Source organism: Macaca nemestrina, chromosome 5, assembly GCF_043159975.1.
Source record: "Macaca nemestrina isolate mMacNem1 chromosome 5, mMacNem.hap1, whole genome shotgun sequence".
Taxonomy (NCBI): Eukaryota; Metazoa; Chordata; class Mammalia; order Primates; family Cercopithecidae; genus Macaca; species Macaca nemestrina.
In genome coordinates, this window is record NC_092129.1 from 1,255,991 (window position 1) to 1,277,908 (window position 21,918).

Consider the following 21,918-nt stretch of genomic DNA (forward strand, 5'->3'; position numbering starts at 1 on the left):
AATAAGAGTACATTTCTTAAAGACAATCAATAATTTGTAAAGTAAATTCAGGTTTGAAAAAAGAATTATATAATTTTCTAATCCAGGAACACCGAATGGCTATGCCAATGGAGACCCACCATATAGGGAGGTCAGAGAAGCCGGGATGATGGCTTGAAGGAGTGAAGAAAGCTTATGAGATGTCTCGACAGCCTGAAGAAGTAGATACTTTGTCCACAGTGGAACAAAAATCATCTTAAATCACAGAGCTAGGGAGGGAGGTGGGGGGGAGCGATGCAGAGAAAGAGGGGCTGGGAGATGGGAGGGTTCTCAGCCTTTCTCTTACTAAAGGTGTCCAAGCAATATTGTGCATGTAAAAAACTATTAAAAAGGTGAATCTCTTAACTGACCTTTATGATTTTCACATATAAACTAGGTATAAAGCTAATGCAAAAGAAACAGTCCACCTTGTTGAGTGAGCCTAAAACGAAGGTTCTAGCACTACAATGCCTAGCGCAGCTGGATGGGAGGACATAAATGATGAAGGTCATGACACCACCAGCTGATATCGTCCCAACAGCCCTAGGAAGCAGCTACTATGATTATCTCCTTTTCAGATTAGAAAATGAAGGCACATAATCAGTAAACATTTGCTGGATGATGGAATGAAACTGACAGAGGAAAAAGCTGAAGTAATCTGCCCAGAGGCAAAGAGCTACGAGAAGCTAGGTCTCTAGCTGGTCCCTTCTCACCTTTACACTAAAACCCAGAAACAAGAACCACCACCCAAACAATGCCACGAGGACAGAGGAGGTACACTATGGTCCACAAAGTTGGAGAAAGCTTAGTCAAGGCCAAAGCAGCTTCCATCACCTGCAAGATTTCCTAAGTCTCTAATACAATCTCTAAGTCTCCATTGTATTAGTGACAAGAGTTTCTCATACGTATTTTGCCATACAATCTTCTTTTTAGTTTTAGAGCACCTAAAGAACTAATAATGTTCCATGGAACAGACACTGGAAAAAGACGATCTGGGACACCAGCCATGGTGATATTCCACACACTCCCCCTCATAAAGTAAGCGCAGGCTACAGCGACTAGAACGAGCAGCTGGACATTACCTGCACAAAGAGGTAGATCAAGAGGCAGCACAAAGCTTGAAACGGGCTTTCGACAGCCTGCAGTTCTTCTCTTGAGGAGGAAAGGTTGAAACAGGCGAGGAGTGTGTCCAAGCGCCGAACCTGCATTTCTGGCTCTTGATTCAGCCATAATATTTTCAAACTAGGCGTTCCCCCTAGTTAGGAAAAAAAGTCCATTAACTATTGTTCTTTGCAGCACAGAGTTATAATATGCTCCTTGTAGAAATACAGTGAAAGGAAACAAATCTCGTCCCTTCCTGATGTAAAACGAACTAGGAAGTAAACATGATCAGATTCCTGTTTTTTTAAACGCCCAAACCTAAAGGGCTGGCATACGTACGTTTCAATGAAAACATTCCTTCTTTTTTTAATGACTAAATTGTGAGGGATACTGCACTTCCAACCGTTAAGAATGTTTTCAGAGCATCTTTCAAATGCACTGTCTCAAGGATACAACAAGGCACTGCCGCCCTGCAGTATCACAGCTCTGATGGGGCACTTGGATGAAACGCCATCCATCTACCCCCTTAGTTTGCTCTCTTACTCTCCTAAATTAATGGTTTTCAACCCTTCATGTGGAAAAGAATCAACTGTAGAGATTATTTTTAAAAATGCATTTTCCTGGGATCTATATGCAGAAACTCTGATTTGATTTGACAGGTGTGGGTGCCTGGAAGTCTGCATTTTCACAACCCAGAAGGCAATCTGTGAACCCCAGGCTTTGGAAAGCACTTTCCTAAAACTATTAAACAAACAGAAATTCCTAAAATGTAATTTTTAGTGTTTCACTTCTGTATTTTATATATATGTTTAAATTATTAAAATCAAAAGAAAAAAGCCCTTACTCATTTACTTAAGCCACGACAAATGACGACGACTTACGCAGAGTTGCAGATGCAGGTGCAGCTCTGCTTCCATACTGACAAACAGAAAGGTGCCGTTCATAAGGTCAGACTTGTTCATCTGTGACTGGCGAGATGGCCTCCCTTGCTATCCACAGCTGTGATTTTCTGTGAGGGCCACTTGACAATAAAATATATGCCAAAAGCTCAAAGCTGGCTGGGATCTAAATGTCCCTTTTGTTTACTAAGGAAACAGAACCTACTAACCAAATGGCTTCAGAGTCAAATGACCTAAAAAAGGAAATTCTTCTCTTTCTTTTCTTACGTTTCCCACGATGGCAGTGATTACCCTCAGGGGTATATTTCCCGCCATCAGAAGTGAAACAACTCAACAAAACTCACTTAAATTCCAAAATGGCTGAAGTATTCCCTCCACCTGATAAGCTTTTTTTCTCTAAAGAGAAAGAAAACGCTAAAGATAATTAGCCAACACAAAACAACCCTATGGCAGTAGTACTTCAGAGATGAGTCCGAGATAACCACAAGTGTCAGTAATTGCTTCTTAGAAACATACTTTCAGGAGAATAATCAACTCAGGCAACGTGTGCAGCCTCGGGACTGTGGAATACAGTGCAGCAATTCCTCAAGAGTCTAGACACAGAAATACCATTTGACCCAGCAATCCCATTACTAGGTATATACCCAAAGGTATAAATCTTTCTACCATAAAGACACATGCACATATATGTTTACTGCGGCACTATTCACAATAACAAAGACTTGGAACCAAAACAAATGCCCATCAATGATAGACTGGATAAACAAAATGTGGCACATACACACCACAGAATACTATGCAGCCATAAAAAAGAATGAGTTCATGTCCTTTGCAGGGACATGGATGAAGCTGGAAACCCTAATTCTCAGCTAACTCGCACAAGAACAGAAAACCAAACACCGCATGTTCTCACTCGTAAGTGGAAGCTGAACAATGAGAGCACATGGACACAGGGAGGGGAACATCACACCCCGGGGCCAATGTGGGGAGGGGGTAGGGAGGAGGGATAGCATTAGGAGAGATACCTAATGCATATGGGGCTTAAAACCTAGATGATGGGCTGATAGGTGCAGCAAGCCACTATGGCACATGTATACCTCTGTAACAATCCTACAAGTTCTGCACATGTATCCCAGAACTCAAATTTAAAAAAAAAACAAAAATACTCAAAAAACCCTGACTACGCACATGCAAAGTGAATCTTTAGATGAGCAACTTCAAAAGCCTATTTATAATAAGCAAAAAAATTCATTCATATATAAACAGAATACATTTACATCTCAATCCATCAAACTCTATACTTATATGGATAAGTATTCTAATTTCACGCTTGCAAAAATGACATCATTACACCACTCCCATCTGGTGCATTCAACAAGGAAAGTGGCTATAAAAAGTAGTAAATGCAAAATTTAACCCTTGTGACTCTAATGTGAATTTGTTAACACATTTGACAAAGCTTCCCACTATTTTTTACAAGTTGGTGAAAAACCACTTTCAAGATTTTAACCGATTTATGTTGATCTGCGATGGTCGGGGTGGTTTCAGACACTGGCAGCCACATAAGCAGAGCCTCCACCAAGGCCAGGCACAGGTACACCCACACACCAGCTTCCTTAAGTGCATGTGCACACACACACACACGCACACACCCAGCTTCCTTAAGTGCATGTGCACACACACACACACGCACACACCCAGCTTTCTTAAGTGCATGTGCACACACACACACACACACACCCCCCAGCTTCCTTTTACCACTCACAGAAGCCTCCAAGACTTGTTGAGACTTTCTTGACGGACCTGTATGCAACAAGGGTCAGATGAAAACCTTCGACAATGTATGTAAGAGGAGGTGAACAAGAAAGCCACTGCAACTGTTTGATAGCAAATGACAGACTGAATCAAATACGTGGTCTTTTTTTCATGAAATGCATGACTTACCCTCATTTCATTTTGTAAAATAGTCTTCTAAGATATTCTGCAATTCTGGTAAATCAAATGTGTATAACCAAGAAATACTAAGCTTTCTGATTGTTGAACACCACTTTAAAAAGGTCCTTCAAGATAGACAAATTACCAATTAGATGTGTGCATTAGTTTTCCTAGGTTTCTAAAATAAGGATATGCTTAAAGTAACTTAAACAATGACACTTACAAGAGAAAAAAAGCTATCAGCACTTTGAAAATGAAGAATTGACAAATCTACAATTCTGGAGACTGAAAAGGCAATTTCAAATGCTTGCCTTTGGTGTGGGCCAAGACTCCCACCCAAAGAATGGAGAATGTCAGGAAAGTGAGTAAGAGGAGTGAGAGCAGTGTGCTGGGAAAGGGTAGACACACATGCACAGATCAAGGACCTTCACGAGCTGGGTTTGAGAAATGGAAGCTAAACTGCGTTATCAGAAACATCATCTTCCATGATATATTGTAAAGGAAATGAAATGTAGTATACTGTAGACATGCTCCCACATGCACACATGGGAAGAAGTGTAGTATATACGTCCTGTAGACATGCTCCCACACGCACACATGGAAAGGAAGTGTAGTATATATGTCCTGTAGACATGCTCCCACACGCACACATGGAAAGGAAGTGCAGTATGTATGTCCTGTAGACATGCTCCCACATGCACACATATAAAGGAAGTGCAGTATATACGTCCTGTAGACATGCTCCCACACGCACACATGGAAAGGAAGTGCAGTATATATGTCCTGTAGACATGCTCCCACATGCACACATATAAAGGAAGTGTAGTATATACGTCCTGTAGACATGCTCCCACACGCACACATATAAAGGAAGTGTAGTATATACATCCTGTAGACATGCTCCCACACCCACACATATAGAGGAAGTGTAGTATATATATGTCCTGTAGACACGCTCCCACACGCACACATATAAAGATGGGGCTCATACGCTGGGCAGTGGCTCACACCTGTAACCCCAACATTTTGGGAGGCAGAAGCGGATGGATCACTTGAGGCCAGGAATTTGACACCAGCCTGGCCAACAAGGCGAAACGCCAGTCTCTACTAAAAATACAAAAATTAGGGTGTGGTGGCATGTGCCTGTAGTCCCAGCTACTCAGGACGCGGAGGTTGCAGTGAGCTGAGATTGTGCCACTGCACTCCAGTCTGGGCAACAGAGTGAGACTCTGTCTCAAAAAAAAAAAAAAAAAGATGAGGCCCACAGAAATACACACATGTAAATAAGCTCCCTGAATAAAACAAACCAGTGTCTTGGTCCATCTGAGATGCTACGGAAAACACCATAAATGAAGTAGCTTGTAACAGCAGAAAATTTCTGGAGGCTGGAAGTCCAAGATCAAGGTGCCAGCATGATTGGTTTCTGGTAAGGCCCTGCTTCCTGGTTCACAGACAGCACACGGCACCTTCAGACCGAACAAGGGGCCTCTTTTATAAGGGCAGGAATCGCATCTAATCACCTCTTTCCCTCCCAAAGGCCCAACTCCAAATACCATCACATTAGTGATTAAGTTTTCAACACAGGAATTTGGCAGGGGGCGGGGGGGGGGGTTACAAACATTCAAACCATAGCACCCAGGAATGAGATTTCTTTTTTTGCTCCCTGGCTGGTTAATTTTGATTATTTCCCCTTCCTAATTTTTAACTAATTTCTATAGTTTTTTCCTGCACTTCCACTTTGTTGAAAAATACTTGTGATTTCCTTTTATTTCTACAATTCAGGAAAGCCAACATTAAATCACACGTGCTGTCAGAGGAAAAAGCCTTTAAAAAAGAAAAAGAACATGGGCCACTATATTGAAAAAGTCACTGAAAATGTAGCACTCATGAGATTACCCTAATTAAAACTGTCTTAGAAGAACAACGAAAATCAGGTATGGGTGTCATTTGGGAAAAACCGGCTCTAATGGTGCGACAAGAACCTTTTGCAGGTTTTCCTGACAGGTGGAAGAGGAGGGCCCATCGGCAGGATCTCACTTGTTTTTTTGAGACGGAGTCTTGCTGTTGTCGCCCGGGCCGGAGTGCAATGGCATGATCTCAGCTCACTGCAACCTCCGCCTCCAGGGTTCCAGCAATTCTCCTGCCTCAGCCTACTGAGTAGCTGAGATTACAGGTGCCTGCCACCACACCCGGCTAATTTTTGTATTTTTAGTAGAGACGGGGTTTCACCATATTGGCCAGGCTGGTCTCAAACTCCTGACCTCAGGTGACCCACCTGCCATGGCCTCCCAAAGTGCTGGGATTACAGGCGTGACCCCCACCCCGCCCGGCTGATCTCACTGTTTTTAATCGTATCTTGTATTCTGTGAATACTTGTGACAGGAAATTGGTTGCTCTGTTTTCCATTTTCGTTTAAAATCATTTGGCAATATTCCTCATAGATACTGAAAAGCATTTTAAATTTAAAATAGTCTATTTTTAATTATCGCTAATGCAAGTGTAAATAAAGAGTCATCCATTGAAATAACCTGGAATAAAAATTCAGTAATAGTTGTGGAAACCAGTGTGTTTGAGACGTGGCCCTCCGTGTAAAAGTTCAAATCCTATGTCCAGAGTAACAGCTGTGGAAATGAGTGTGTCGGAGATGTGGCCCTCCGTGTAAAAGTTCAAATCCAATTTCTAGAGTAATAGCTGTGAAAAAGAGTGTGTCTGAGACGTGGCCATCCATGTAAAAATTCAAATCCTACGTCCAGAGTAACAGCTGTGGAAATGAGTGTGTCTGAGACGTGGCCCTCCGTGTAAAAGTTCAAATCCTACGTCCAGAGTAACAGCTGTGGAAATGAGTGTGTCTGAGACGTGGCCCTCCGTGTAAAAGCTCAAATCCTACGTCCAGAGTAACAGCTGTGGAAATGAGTGTGTCTGAGATGTGGCCCTCCATGTAAAAGCTCAAATCCTACGTCCAGAGTAACAGCTGTGGAAATGAGTGTGTCTGAGACGTGGCCCTCCGTGTAAAAGTTCAAATCCTATGTCCAGCGTAACAGCTGTGGAAATGAGTGTGTCCGAGACGTGGCCCTCCGTGTAAAAATTCAAATCCAATTTCTAGAGCAACAGCTGTGGAAATGAGTGTGTTTGAGACGTGGCCCTCTGTGTGAAAGTTCAAATCCAATTTCTAGAGTAATAGCTGTGAAAAAGAGTGTGTTTGAAACGTGGCCCTCCGTGTAAAAGTTCAAATCCTATGTCCAGAGTAACAGCTGTGGAAATGAGTGTGTCTGAGACGTGGCCCTCCGTGTAGAAGTTCAAATCCTACGTCCAGAGTAACAGCTGTGGAAATGAGTGTGTCTGAGACGTGGCCCTCCGTGTAAAAGTTCAAATCCAATTTCTAGAGCAACAGCTGTGGAAATGAGTGTGTCTGAGACGTGGCCCTCCGTGTGAAAGTTCAAATCCAATTTCTAGAGTAATAGCTGTGGAAAAGAGTGTGTTTGAAACGTGGCCCTCCGTGTAAAAGTTCAAATCCTACGTCCAGAATAACAGCTGTGGAAATGAGTGTGTCTGAGACGTGGCCCTCCGTGTGAAAGTTCAAATCCAATTTCTAGAGTAACAGCTGTGGAAATGAGTGTGTCTGAGACGTGGCCCTCCGTGTGAAAGTTCAAATCCAATTTCTAGAGTAACAGCTGTGGAAATGAGTGTGTCTGAGACGTGGCCCTCCGTGTGAAAGTTCAAATCCAATTTCTAGAGTAACAGCTGTGGAAATGAGTGTGTCTGAGACGTGGCCCTCCGTGTAAAAGTTCAAATCCTACGTCCAGAGTAACAGCTGTGGAAATGAGTGTGTCTGAGACGTGGCCCTCCGTGTAAAAGCTCAAATCCTACGTCCAGAGTAACAGCTGTGGAAATGAGTGTGTCTGAGACGTGGCCCTCCGTGTGAAAGTTCAAATCCAATTTCTAGAGTAACAGCTGTGGAAATGAGTGTGTCTGAGACGTGGCCCTCCGTGTGAAAGTTCAAATCCAATTTCTAGAGTAACAGCTGTGGAAATGAGTGTGTCTGAGACGTGGCCCTCCGTGTGAAAGTTCAAATCCAATTTCTAGAGTAACAGCTGTGGAAATGAGTGTGTCTGAGACGTGGCCCTCCGTGTAAAAGTTCAAATCCTACGTCCAGAGTAACAGCTGTGGAAATGAGTGTGTCTGAGACGTGGCCCTCCGTGTAAAAGCTCAAATCCTACGTCCAGAGTAACAGCTGTGGAAATGAGTGTGTCTGAGACGTGGCCCTCCGTGTAAAAGTTCAAATCCAATTTCTAGAGTAACAGCTGTGGAAATGAGTGTGTCTGAGACGTGGCCCTCCGTGTGAAAGTTCAAATCCAATTTCTAGAGTAACAGCTGTGGAAATGAGTGTGTCTGAGACGTGGCCCTCCGTGTGAAAGTTCAAATCCAATTTCTAGAGTAACAGCTGTGGAAATGAGTGTGTCTGAGACGTGGCCCTCCGTGTGAAAGTTCAAATCCAATTTCTAGAGTAACAGCTGTGGAAATGAGTGTGTCTGAGACGTGGCCCTCCGTGTAAAAGTTCAAATCCTACGTCCAGAGTAACAGCTGTGGAAATGAGTGTGTCTGAGACGTGGCCCTCCGTGTAAAAGCTCAAATCCTACGTCCAGAGTAACAGCTGTGGAAATGAGTGTGTCTGAGACGTGGCCCTCCGTGTGAAAGTTCAAATCCAATTTCTAGAGTAATAGCTGTGGAAAAGAGTGTGTTTGAGACGTGGCCCTCCGTGTAAAAGTTCAAATCCAATTTCTAGAGCAACAGCTGTGGAAATGAGTGTGTCTGAGACGTGGCCCTCCGTGTAAAAGTTCAAATCCAATTTCTAGAGTAATAGCTGTGGAAATGAGTGTGTCTGAAACGTGGCCCTCCGTGTGAAAGTTCAAATCCAATTTCTAGAGCAACAGCTGTGGAAATGAGTGTGTCTGAGACGCGGCCCTCCGTGTGAAAGTTCAAATCCAATTTCTAGAGTAACAGCTGTGGAAATGAGTGTGTCTGAGACGTGGCCCTCCGTGTGAAAGTTCAAATCCAATTTCTAGAGTAACAGCTGTGGAAATGAGTGTGTCTGAGACGCGGCCCTCCGTGTGAAAGTTCAAATCCCATTTCTAGAGTAACAGCTGTGGAAATGAGTGTGTCTGAGACGTGGCCCTCCGTGTGAAAGTTCAAATCCCATTTCTAGAGCAACAGCTGTGGAAATGAGTGTGTCTGAGACGCGGCCCTCCGTGTGAAAGTTCAAATCCAATTTCTAGAGCAACAGCTGTGGAAATGAGTGTGTCTGAGACGCGGCCCTCCGTGTGAAAGTTCAAATCCAATTTCTAGAGCAACAGCTGTGGAAATGAGTGTGTCTGAGACGCGGCCCTCCGTGTGAAAGTTCAAATCCAATTTCTAGAGTAACAGCTGTGGAAATGAGTGTGTCTGAGACGCGGCCCTCCGTGTGAAAGTTCAAATCCAATTTCTAGAGTAACAGCTGTGGAAATGAGTGTGTCTGAGACGCGGCCCTCCGTGTGAAAGTTCAAATCCAATTTCTAGAGTAACAGCTGTGGAAATGAGTGTGTCTGAGACGCGGCCCTCCGTGTGAAAGTTCAAATCCAATTTCTAGAGCAACAGCTGTGGAAATGAGTGTGTCTGAGACGCGGCCCTCCGTGTGAAAGTTCAAATCCAATTTCTAGAGCAACAGCTGTGGAAATGAGTGTGTCTGAGACGTGGCCCTCCGTGTGAAAGTTCAAATCCAGTTTCTAGAGTAACAGCTGTGGAAATGAGTGTGTCTGAGACGTGGCCCTCCGTGTGAAAGTTCAAATCCAATTTCTAGAGTAACAGCTGTGGAAATGAGTGTGTCTGAGACGTGGCCCTCCGTGTGAAAGTTCAAATCCAATTTCTAGAGTAACAGCTGTGGAAATGAGTGTGTCTGAGACGTGGCCCTCCGTGTAGGGCACAGGCTTCTGGAGTTCCTTCCAGAAAAGAACCCAACGTGTGGTCCACGGTGCTACACACACGCTTTCCCACTCCCAGACTGCAACAGAGGATGTTTTCACAAGCTCTGAAGTAGTCTCTCTAATACACAATTTCTGGAATTTAATAAAACATTATATAGAGTGGCCCTTAAAATTAACTCTTGACACAATGACGAATAGTCAAATGTTCTCTTTAATTCAAACAATGGAGAGCGATGTAATAGTCATTTTCCATATTATATTTGGAAAGATACTATAAGATGAAAATTACATATATAATAAAACATTTTTGGAAAATTATTTTGGCTATCCTTTAAAAAAATGCTGCTTAACATAAAAACAAATGTCAATGCATTTTAATTATGTTTCTGTGATAAGTACTTTTAAGGTTTTAGTCTACGATTGATTGATTAACAGAATAAGGAACACTCCCTACAATAGCTTTTCTTAACTTCTCTCTCAATACAATTCCATGTATTTAAAAACCATTTATAGTGCTCAGATCCATACTTGGTAAATTACAGGTTCATGTGATGGAGAATAATAGCAACACCAGAGAATTGAATGTATACGAAAATGGAATAGCAAAACTGTGGGAAAATATTTGTTCTGTGAAACAATGATGTGAGCCACTAAAAATAAACTCTGAAGCTTAGCCTCCTCTTCCTTAACTGTTTGTATGTAGAACCCTACCCCGACACTTGTACATTCCTGACCTGTTTCAGATACTACGAACTCACAGAAAGAAAGGCTGTTCTTTGGATATACTTCAGCTAATCTGTAGGTGAACTTTGTTTTTCCTTACCTCTCATTAAGTTTTAAGATACTACTCATGAAAATATAACCTTTTTTCCAGTTAAAATAACCCTCCTTTATCTTCTCTTTCTGGTTCCAGAACTCATCAAAATATACTTTCAGTGGTGGGGAAAAGATAAGATTGTTGATTCCAGCAGAATATCAAGAATCTATCCTGCTAAACTTCATGGACGTCTACCAAGCAACAACTAGATGTCAGGCACTGGGGCTGTGGCAGCAACATGCCCTGACCACGGCCATCCTTCTGTCTCTTTTCTCTCCCCACTGCTGTGGACCTGGACCGGGGTGGTGGAGAAAGAGGCAGAGCACCGCCGCAGATGGTCCAGGGTAAACCTGCCACAGCATCTTCCTTCCATTATTTTAGGACTTTATTAGATGAATACATTAATCATGAGCCAAGAGTTTAAATAAAAACTAGTATTTGTGCAGTTCTGGTAAAAGATGCTTTCCATAACTGATCCATTCTTAGACTTTTATCATAGAATGGAAAGATCTGTGGTTCATTTAAAGAAAGGCTGTCTGTACCTGGAACAGTCATCTGCAGTGGCCTGACGAGGTCCGGGTGCCTCAGTGGGTTCCCAGGATATACAAACCACTCCTTGACAGCCGGGCAGGTGCTGGCAACATCTGAAGAAAAAGAGTTGGGTCAGTAGATGTGCAAGAGCACGCGTCGCCAAGCTCACAGTGTCACAGACCCAGTTCTGCCCAGGTGGCCAATTCAAAGTCCATAAATAGGTGAGCTCTCAAATCCAAGGTGACTAAGTAACCTTAGTTATCCAACAATTAATTTCTTATCCTCCAATCTGAAGGTAACCTGTTCACTCCATCAAGAACCATACTCTGTGGAACCGACGAAATCCTCAAGATAATCTGGGTAAGTAAACAATAATATGGGAGAGAGAGTTTACCATGTTAATGACTCCTACGATGTCCTTCCTCCCTAACCCCCTCACACTGTTCCAGAAAACACATAAAGAAAACTACTGGAATTTGACAGTCAACACGGATACAGTTCTTTAAAGTAAGACCAGGTAAAGAAGACAGTGGGTGTAGCTGAGGAACTCTAAAGGGAGGAGGTCAGCAGAGAGCAGGTGCTTACAGGGGAAGGGAAGAAGAGGTGGTGTCCCTAGATGCCAGACATTCCAGCACAAACATGATCATCAGTCAGACAGCTGGTCAAGTTGGGCAGAGGGCTTCGATGCGGGGCAGAGAGAGGCGGTGGGCTGGATCCAGGGCTGGGGGAAGCAGGCCTCGATGAAGAGAAGAAGAGGGGGCACTTTTCTATAAAAGAGCTGAGAAATGAAGTGGAGAGATGTTCCCTTAAAGTAGAAGAAAAAGACAAAAACAGGAATCAAAGATGAAGAAAGAGAGTATCAATCCAGGGAGCCCCACCTGCATTTCACAGCAGTTCTAGGAGAGAACTGAGACAACAGAGATTTGCTAAACACAGGATAAAGAGAACATCTCAAAACCTTCTAAGAAAAAAAAAGTCAGCAAAAAAGGAACATGAATCACTCCAGCACTGGACTTTGCACTCGGCATTATCAGCACCTGTGATGCCACAGGACCATGGCGGTGGCTGTGATGAAGGAGAGTTGCTGAGCAGGGGACCGTGGCGGTGGCTGTGATGGAGCCACTGGGCAGGGGACCGTGGTGGTGGCTGTGATGGAGAGTTACTGAGCAGGGGACCGTGGCGGTGGCTGTGATGGAGCCACTGGGCAGGGGACCGTGGTGGTGGGCGCTTGCGAATGGGCAGAGCCACCGACCTGCCTTCCTGCCGTCAACACCAGAACTGAAGAAAGGGTTCTAGTGACTGCATTCATGTGATGGACGATGGGCGGGGCCAGATTGTTATCCCAGGCAGAAGGGAAACAACCCTCTATCACGCCAATTTTCTGCCCACAGGCACTGTCCAGATTGTATCCTAGTGAGGGAGGTAGTCCTCACATGAGGACACAGAGACTGGAGATCAAGACTACTGAGGCCACGATCTGCAGGACAGAGCACCAGAGAGCAGGGCAGCGTGCAGACCCAAGTGCTCTTTAGCCTCCGGCTGAAGAGAGAGCTGTCAGGTTTAGGGTAAGACTCAGAGAAGCCAGGCAAGGTCCTGGGGCTGACCAACCAATGGAGCTTGCACGGGGCTTGAAGACAGCGGAGTGTCCACCACCAGCAAACATGAAGAGGCCTCGTCCTACACCTCGGGCACTCTGGTGACAGCCCGGGAGGCCCTGTCTTAGGAGTAGGCCTGTGCTAGCAGTAAAGTGAAAGCCACAACGGACACAGCCTAATAAAGTTTAAAGGTAAGTCTCGGAAGGAGCAGGCAGAGCAACTGCCTGACAGAACAAAACTCAACACTCTTCTTAGTATCCAAAATGTTCTAGCATCCAATCAAAAAACGCTAGACGTGAAAGTAAGCAAAACTATGTGGACCCTGTGGGAGGAAGTCAATAAATGGCCCAGAGGAAGAGGCAAAAGAGACTGAGAAAGACAAAATCTTATTTTAAAAATGCTCATCTCTTCCAAATTTGATAGGAAATATCAACCCATAGATTTAGGAAGCTCAAGAATCCCATGAAGGGAGCAGAGTGAACCTTACTTAAAATCCAGCAAACAGGAGAGGAATTGTAAAGACAGCCAGAGGAAAAAAAGCCATGATACACATGGGGAACAATGATAAAGATGAGCCTTGTTGTCTCATAAGAAAGTACACAAGCCAGGAGAAAATACAGAACTACCTAAAATTCTATATGCAGCAAAACTGTACCCCCCCAAACAAAGATGAAATACAGTCCCGCAGGGCATAACAATAATCCGGTTAGTGACGGACTGCATACACATTCCTGGTGACGCCTTGAGGATCCTGATCCCGTGGAGTCCTAGACTAAATTTGTGTGCTTGTGTCTGAGTTTTTAACAAAGAAGTTTAAAAAAATTAAAAACTTCTAAAGTATGAATTCAGGAGGTAGAGTTAAAAAATTTTCCAATAGAAAAAGGCTTATACAATGACATAAAGAATTTTTTGTCCAGTTGTATAATGTATTTGTATTTTAAGTTAGGTGTTAATTACAAAAGAGTCAAAAAGTTAAATAAATTTAAGTTTATAAAGTAAAAAAGTTAGAGTAAGGTTAATTTATTGTTGAGGAAAGAAATATTTTTTATGAATGTATGATAGCCCTAAGTGTGCAGTGTGTATAAAGCCTACAGCAGTGTATGGTCGTGTCCCGGCTTCCCACTCACTCTCCACTCACTCACTGGAGTCACTGGAGCAGCCGCGTGTGCAGTGTGTATAAAGCCTACAGCCGTGTATGGTCATGTCCTGGCTTCCCACTCACTCTCCACTCGCTCATGGACTCACGAGAGCAGCCCGTGTGTGCAGTGTGTATAAAGTCTACAGCAGTGTACGATCATGTCCTGGCTTCCCATTCACTCTCCACTCGCTCACCCAGCGGACTCCTCAGAGCACCCGTGTGTGCAGTGTGTATAAAGCCTACAGCCGTGTATGGTCGTGTCCTGGCTTCCCATTCACTCTCCACTCACCCATGGACTCACGAGAGCAGCCTGCGTGTGCAGTGTGTATAAAGCCTACAGCCGTGTATGGTCGTGTCCTGGCTTCCCACACACTCCCCACTCGCTCATGGACTCACGAGAGCAGCCCGTGTGTGCAGTGTGTATAAAGTCTACAGCCGTGTATGGTCATGTCCTGGCTTCCCACACACTCCCCACTCGCTCATGGACTCACGAGAGCAGCCTGCGTGTGCAGTGTGTATAAAGTCTATAATTTAAAGTGGGTATTGGCAAACTACCAGCTCATGGATCAAATCTGCCTGCTTTTATACAGTCTGAAAACTAATAATGTTTTTCATATTTTTTTAATGGTTGGAAAAAAATGTTTTTAAGAATATTTTGTGACTCCTGAGAATTATACTCTCTAAAATTCAAGTTTTGGCCTGGTGCGGTAACTTGCATCTGTAATCCCAACACTTTGGGATGGTGAGGTGGGAGGAGCGCTTGAGGTCAGGAGTTTGAGACCAGCCTAGGTAACACAGCGAGATCCTATCTCTTCAAAAAAAATTTTTTTTTAATTAGCTGGGTGTGGTGGCGCATGACTGTCATCTCAGTTACTCAAGAGGCTGAGGCAAGAGGACCCCTTCAGCCTTGGAGCTGAAGGCTGCAGTGAACTGTGATGGTGCCACTGCACTCCAGCCTGGGCAACAGAGTGAGACTCTGTCTCTGAAAAATAAATCAATCAATAAAATAAAATTCAAGTTCTGTCACATGGAAACATTGAATAAAGGCTTCCTGGCACACAGCCACACTCATTCCTGCACATGTTGTCTCTGGTTGTTCTTGCACTACAATAGCAGGATTGGGTAGTTGTGACAGGGACTGTGGAGGGAGCCCTCAAAACCTATAATATTTTTTATTATCTGACCCTTCACAGAAAAAGTGTGCCAACCCCAATTTAAAAGTGTTAAAATCATGTATTATAGGGTTTAAAACATACGCATAATCTCCAAACGTTACATATTGGTTACATACTGTATGCTGCTATTTATATAACATTCTCAAATGAACAAGAACATAGAGATGAAAAACAGACTAACAGCTGCCAGAGGACAGGAATGGGGGGAAGAAAGATTGCCAGGACATAGGGGCACATGGAGGGAGTGCTAACAAACCAGTTCCGTATCTTGGCTGTGGTGGTGGTTGCAGGATCTTTGCACGGACCTACACACCCACACACATAACTGCATGCATGTAAAAAACGGCACAAGTGAATAAGGTCTGCAGTTTGGTTAGCACTGTACCTGATGTTAAATTTCTGGCTTTGATATTACACCACAGTTATAGTAGATGTCATCTTTGGAGGAATCTGAGTGAAGGGTACATGGGAATCTATGTACTATTCTTGCAACTTCCTGTGAATCTGTAATTATTTCAAATTTAAAATATATATATATATGTATAAGACATAAAACAACAATAGCAAAAATGTTGGGGAAAATGAAAATACACAGTTACAAGGTTTTTATATTGCAAGTAACATGGTATATTATTCGATAGTAAATGGTGATGTTAAAGATATTAAAAGTAATTGCAAAAACTGCAATTACTTTTGTACCAATCTAACAGACCCCCAGATCAACCACTTTTTTTTTTTTCTTTTGAGACTAAGTCTCGCTCTTGTCCCCAGGCTGGAGTGCAATGGCATACCTTGGCTCACTGCAACCTCTGCCTCCTGGGCTCAAGCAATTCTCCTACCTTAGCCTCTCGAGTAGCTGGGATTACAGGCGCCTGCCAACACGCCCAGCTAATTTTTATGTTTTTAGTAGAGACAGGGTTTCACCATGTTGGCCAGGCTGGTCTCAAACTCCTGACCTCAGGTGATCTGCCCACCTCAGCCTCCCAAAGTGCTGAGATTACAGGCATGAGCTACCACGTTCAGCCAACCACTTTTTTTTTTTAAATGGTAAATCTAGTAATCCAAATGAGTGCACAACAACACAATACTAAAAATTATTAAACTAATCCAAAAGAAGTAAGAAAATGAGAAAATAAGGTGGGGGGAAAAAGAACAAAGAGTAAAATGGAAGAGTGAGCCCTAATTACGCCAGAAGTTACATTCAGTGTGAACATTCCAATTAAAAGAAAGAGACTGTGACACTGGACGTGCCGTCTTTAAAACAGATGCACTTTAAATGTTAAGAAATAGTTTAAAAGTAAAAGGATAGAAAAAAACACATCATGCAATCATTAATAGTAAGAATACTGGAGTGACTATATTACAATAAAACAAAGACAACTTTAGGACAAGGAGTATTACCATGTTTTTAAAAGTGAACTCTCCTATTAAAAGGGTTGATTCATTAAGAAACATAACAGTCCTCAATATATATGCACCTAACAACAGTTTCAAAATACCTACAGCAAAAACTGACAGAACAGAAGGAATAAATAGACAAATCCACAGTAAGAGCTGGAGTTTTTAACTGTTTTCTCTCAGGAACTAAGAACAAGTAGACAGAAACTCAGTAAAAGACTTGAATAACCTTATTAGCACTACTGACTTCTACAGAACACTCTACTCCACAACTGTAAAATACACATTTTCAAATACAAATGAGATCATAAACTAAGTCAAACACATAACATAGAGTACAGTTCATTATCATCATATATAAAACAGCAAAAACAGCATTTTATTTTCACATATTAATAATGTAAACTTCACATAGAAAGCCAAAAAGTTGAGGGAGAAAGAACTAAATATTAACCATGAAGACAAGTTCAATGTGAATGTTTTTTCCTGTTTATGTGGTTATCTAATAAAGTTATCCACTTGGTCGTAAATACATTACATTAACAAAGTATGAAATTTAGGTTAGTGAAGTTTACATAGTTTAATTTAATGAAAGAGTCTGAAAATAACTCCAATATTGTGATTTAATGTAAAAACGTTTTCATGAGGAAGATCTCTTTTTTCCATCATTAGAGTCAATGTGCAAATATCCATGTTAAGAAAGAATGTGGGTGGAGAGCACCTAAGAAAAAGAAATTTTAAAAAATGATTTAAATATGTGCAAAAATCACAAGCATTCTTATACACCAGTAACAGACAAACAGAGAGCCAAATCATGAATGAACTCCCATTCACAATAGCTTCAAAGAGAATAAAATACCTAGGAATCCAACTTACAAGGGATGTAAAGGACCTCTTCAAGGAGAACTACAAACCACTGCTCAGTGAAATAAAAGAGGACACAAACAAATGGAAGAACATTCCATGCTCATGGATAGGAAGAATCAATATTGTGAAAACGGCCATACTGCCCAAAGTAATTTATAGATTCAATGCCATCCCCATCAAGCTACCAATGACTTTCTTCACAGAATTGGAAAAAACCGCCTTAAAGTTCATATGGAACCAAAAAAGATCCCGCATTGCCAAGACAATCCTAAGTCAAAAGAACAAAGCTGGAGGCATCATGCTACCTGACTTCAAACTACACTACAAGGCCACAGTAACCAAAACAGCATGGTACTGGTACCAAAACAGAGATATAGACCAATGGAACAGAACAGAGTCCTCAGAAATAATACCACACATCTACAGCCATCTAATCTTTGACAAACCTGACAAAAACAAGAAATGGGGAAAGGATTCCCTATTTAATAAATGGTGCTGGGAAAATTGGCTAGCCATAAGCAGAAAGCTGAAACTGGATCCTTTCCTTACTCCTTATATGAAAATTAATTCAAGATGGATTAGAGACTTAAATGTTAGACCTAATACCATAAAAACCCTAGAAGAAAACCTAGGTAATACCATTCAGGACATAGGCATGGGCAAGGACTTCATGTCTAAAACACCAAAAGCAACGGCAGCAAAAGCCAAAATTGACAAATGGGATCTCATTAAACTAAAGAGCTTCTGCACAGCAAAAGAAACTACCATCAGAGTGAACAGGCAACCTACAGAATGGGAGAACATTTTTGCAATCTACTTATCTGACAAAGGGCTAATATCCAGAACCTACAAAGAACTCAAACAAATTTACAAGAAAAAAACAAACAACCCCATCAAAAAGTGGGCGAAGGATATGAACAGACATTTCTCAAAAGAAGACATTCATACAGCCAACAGACACATGAAAAAATGCTCATCATCACTGGCCATCAGAGAAATGCAAATCAAAACCACAATGAGATACCATCTCACACCAGTTAGAATGGCAATCATTAAAAAGTCAGGAAACAACAGGTGCTGGAGAGGATGTGGAGAAATAGGAACACTTTTACACTGTTGGTGGGATTGTAAACTAGTTCAACCATTATGGAAAACAGTATGGCGATTCCTCAAGGATCTAGAACTAGAAGTACCATATGACCCAGCCATCCCATTACTATATGACCCAGCCATCCCATTACTGGGTATATACCCAAAGGATTATAAATCATGCTGCTATAAAGACACATGCACACGTATGTTTATTGAGGCACTATTCACAATAGCAAAGACTTGGAATCAACCCAAATGTCCATCAGTGACAGACTGGATTAAGAAAATGTGGCACATATACACCATGGAATACTATGCAGCCATAAAAAAGGATGAGTTCATGTCCTTTGTAGGGACATGGATGCAGCTGGAAACCATCATTCTCAGCAAACTATCGCAAGAACAGAAAACCAAACACCGCATATTCTCACTCATAGGTGGGAATTGAACATTGAGATCACTTGGACATGGGAAGTGGAACATCACGTACCGGGGCCTATTGTGGGGAGAGGGAAGGAGGGGGGGGATGGCACTGGGAGTTATACCTGATGTAAATGACGAGTTGAAGGGTGCTGACGAGTTAATAGGTGCAGCACACCAACATGGCACATGTATACATATGTAACAAACCTGCACGTTGTGCACATGTACCCTAGAACTTAAAGTATAATAATAAAAAAAAATGATTTAAGTAACATTTGGCTCCAGAGTCCGTTTTTAAATCAGCTTAAACATCTTTCTTCTGTCCGCTTCCTTAGGCCACAGGGGTAAACTCTCGCAGTATGTATGGGAGAAAGCAGTGCATGCTGGGTGGTGCTACAGGAACCTAACAAAAGCTGGATTAAATAACCCCACTACCCCTGAGTCCCATCATCCAAAAATAATAATGATGACTTTTCCATCTGATGATTCTATCAGCACTTTTAGATCATATAAATGTTCACTTTCTGGAACAACAGAGTAAGGTTAATATTGACACGTTTGGAAATAATGACGTTTAGGCAAATGGACCACTTTCACCGGTATTCTACTCCTTCTCTCTCTCATCCTGGTAATAGTGTGTAGACCATGTTTCTTATCAACACACTCTCAAATCAGACTGTAAAGTACCTGTCAAAGGTCTCTGTTTAAAAAAACAAGGCCTTACTGAAATAGGAGGTCACTAAATGCATTCAGCATCTCTGGTTTCTAATATGAAGTGTTCTTCCACACTCCTGATTCTCCCCAAAACTATTCCAAACGGTGAGTTATGGGACCTTCACTAACTTTCTCCTTGGGGTTAAAATTCCTCATTTTCACTGTTTGGGTGATTGACGGTCCACTCTCTACTCTTGTTGCTAAGCACATAATGGAAATATAGATGAGAAAAACACAAATTTAATTACAAAAACACCAAAGGAAAATTGTTTGTATTTAAAAACATGACATACGAGATTCTGTAAAATTATTTTATAAAAATCACATTTTGAGGGAAGACTAAGTAGACACTGTTTTCTTCTAATAATAAGTATATCCTACTCTCCCCTACAGCAGGAAAGAGTTTTCACATTTTTTAAAAAAGCATAAATCCTTTTAAGGCATAAAAATATGACACTTTATAGAAATCATGCATTCTTTTAACACATACTGATCAACTGCCTGCTAATTAGATATAGATGTCAAATGGCACTTATACTTAGTTTTTTATAGATGTCAGTGGTATTCTCAATTACAGATTTGACAGGGAAATAAAACCTATTTAATTGTCTCCATGTCCTGAAAGAATGCACTCTATTTCATGTGGCCAGTTTCTCAGAATTCAACTCCAAACAGAACCTTTCCTAAGAGGGGCCAACCAATCCTCACCTTGACAGTCCTCCAGTAAGAGTGAGTAGACCCGCTGTCGGATGGGACGGTAAATGAAGGCCTGGCTGGGTAAGGCCTGGTCAAGCTCATCTTCCAGGGTGTTGCTGCATTCAATCTCTCCACTGCTCATGATGTTGTACACCAGGTAGCTCTCTGCTTGGACGTGATGTGTTCTAGCAATCTGTTTGAAATTTAAATACAACTGGATTTCTCCTTAAAAACAAGACAGTAACCTTCAAATCAAATAGACAAAGTCAATGCCTTTCATCATACGGCAGTTTCTTAAGGCCCTCAGAAATGTAATTGACACTGAAATTCATGACATCAAGTTGCCATGTTCTCTTTCCTTCGGACTACCAATTTCAAACTTTCTATTCCCCCTCCTCCGCCTCTCTCCAAATGTCTACGTCTTCTGCAGTATTTCACTGTTCTGTCTCCTGGATACCCTCCCAGTAACCGGGTGTTCACTACTTCTCACCAGTATTGCTATGAAAGGATCTTAATCCCCTAGCCCAGTTTCTCTCCTTTCCAACCCATCCTTCACACCATTGCCACACTGTCTTTGAAAACTTTGCTACCCTACTCAAAACATTTGAAAGGCTACCACAAATCCTTCACATAACATTCGAGGTCCCACTATGAAGCCTCAATCTCCTTTTTCTAGCCTTGTACACCATTTCACCCTCATAGAAATGGCCATAATCCAGTCTCAACAGAACATCTTCATTGTTCCTCAAGAGTACTCAATCTTCTTCTACCTTCACTTGTGCCCCATAAGAACTTACCCTACCCAGAATCTCTCTTCCACTCTTTCCCAGCCTCCCACTTTACAATCCTCTTTCCCTTTAAGGTTCGCCGATGTCACCCTCTCCTCCTCCCTTAGACAGGACCAACCTCCAGCTTGCCTTATGGAGCTTGTATCTTATTTTCCCTGTAACACAGCTGTCTGGTCTGCCTCCCTTATTAAGCTGTAAGCTGCTTAGCATTAGAAGCCGTACTGTATTCATTCACTCATTTGTTCAGAAATTGCTTCATGAGTGAAAACCACATGCCAGGCACAGGTGCTTCTCCTCTGTAATGTCAAGACAGTGCTGGCTCATGGTAGGTGATGAGATACAAGATTTAAATTAATTCCACTTTCTCATTAAATAAGTAGTTAAAATCAGAAGGTCTATCATAGCCTAAATATATAGGTTTTACCTTCCAGTGAAGAACATTATTACTGTAAGAATAAGTTCATCTAGGTTACTATTCAAAATTTAAATCCAGTCTACTACTAAAGGCATTAAAATGTGATGCTAGGATAACCTGGATACCAGAAACTCTGAATCCTAAGTGTCTCATTTATATGTACTTAAACAGTCCTAGTTATGTTGATTCATTATTCCTAGGCTTCAGTCTTAATCTGTTCCTTACCGTCTTCCTAAAGAAAATGGGTTTAATAAAAAAGTGCCCGGCTCCCAGGACTATTGTGAGGATTAAATGAGTCAATATAAGAAAAACACTTGTCCTGAGGTGTGGCTTGCAGCTCACTGCCAAAGCATGTTCTA

At 42.1% G+C, this 21,918-nt stretch overlaps 1 protein-coding gene across 11 annotated transcripts in view; it reads right to left on the reverse strand.

Annotated features, from left to right (window-relative positions):
* LOC105487621 (family with sequence similarity 120 member B) overlaps nt 1-21,918 on the reverse strand; it is an 85,835-nt gene that overhangs the window by 49,121 nt on the left and 14,796 nt on the right. For 10 of the 11 annotated variants that reach the window (XR_011623204.1, XR_011623203.1, XR_011623205.1 and 7 more), the window contains exons 3-5: nt 20,369-20,549; nt 11,270-11,371; nt 1,101-1,273 (exon numbers count right to left, since the gene is read on the reverse strand). Coding sequence is in view for 8 of the 11 variants with exons in the window: in XM_011751114.3 (XP_011749416.2) it covers nt 1,101-1,273; nt 11,270-11,371; nt 20,369-20,549 (456 nt within the window). In the remaining 3 variants the exon portion in view is untranslated. The remainder of the gene's footprint in view (nt 1-1,100; nt 1,274-11,269; nt 11,372-20,368; nt 20,550-21,918) is intronic. The other variant, XM_011751115.3, reaches the window with a different exon arrangement.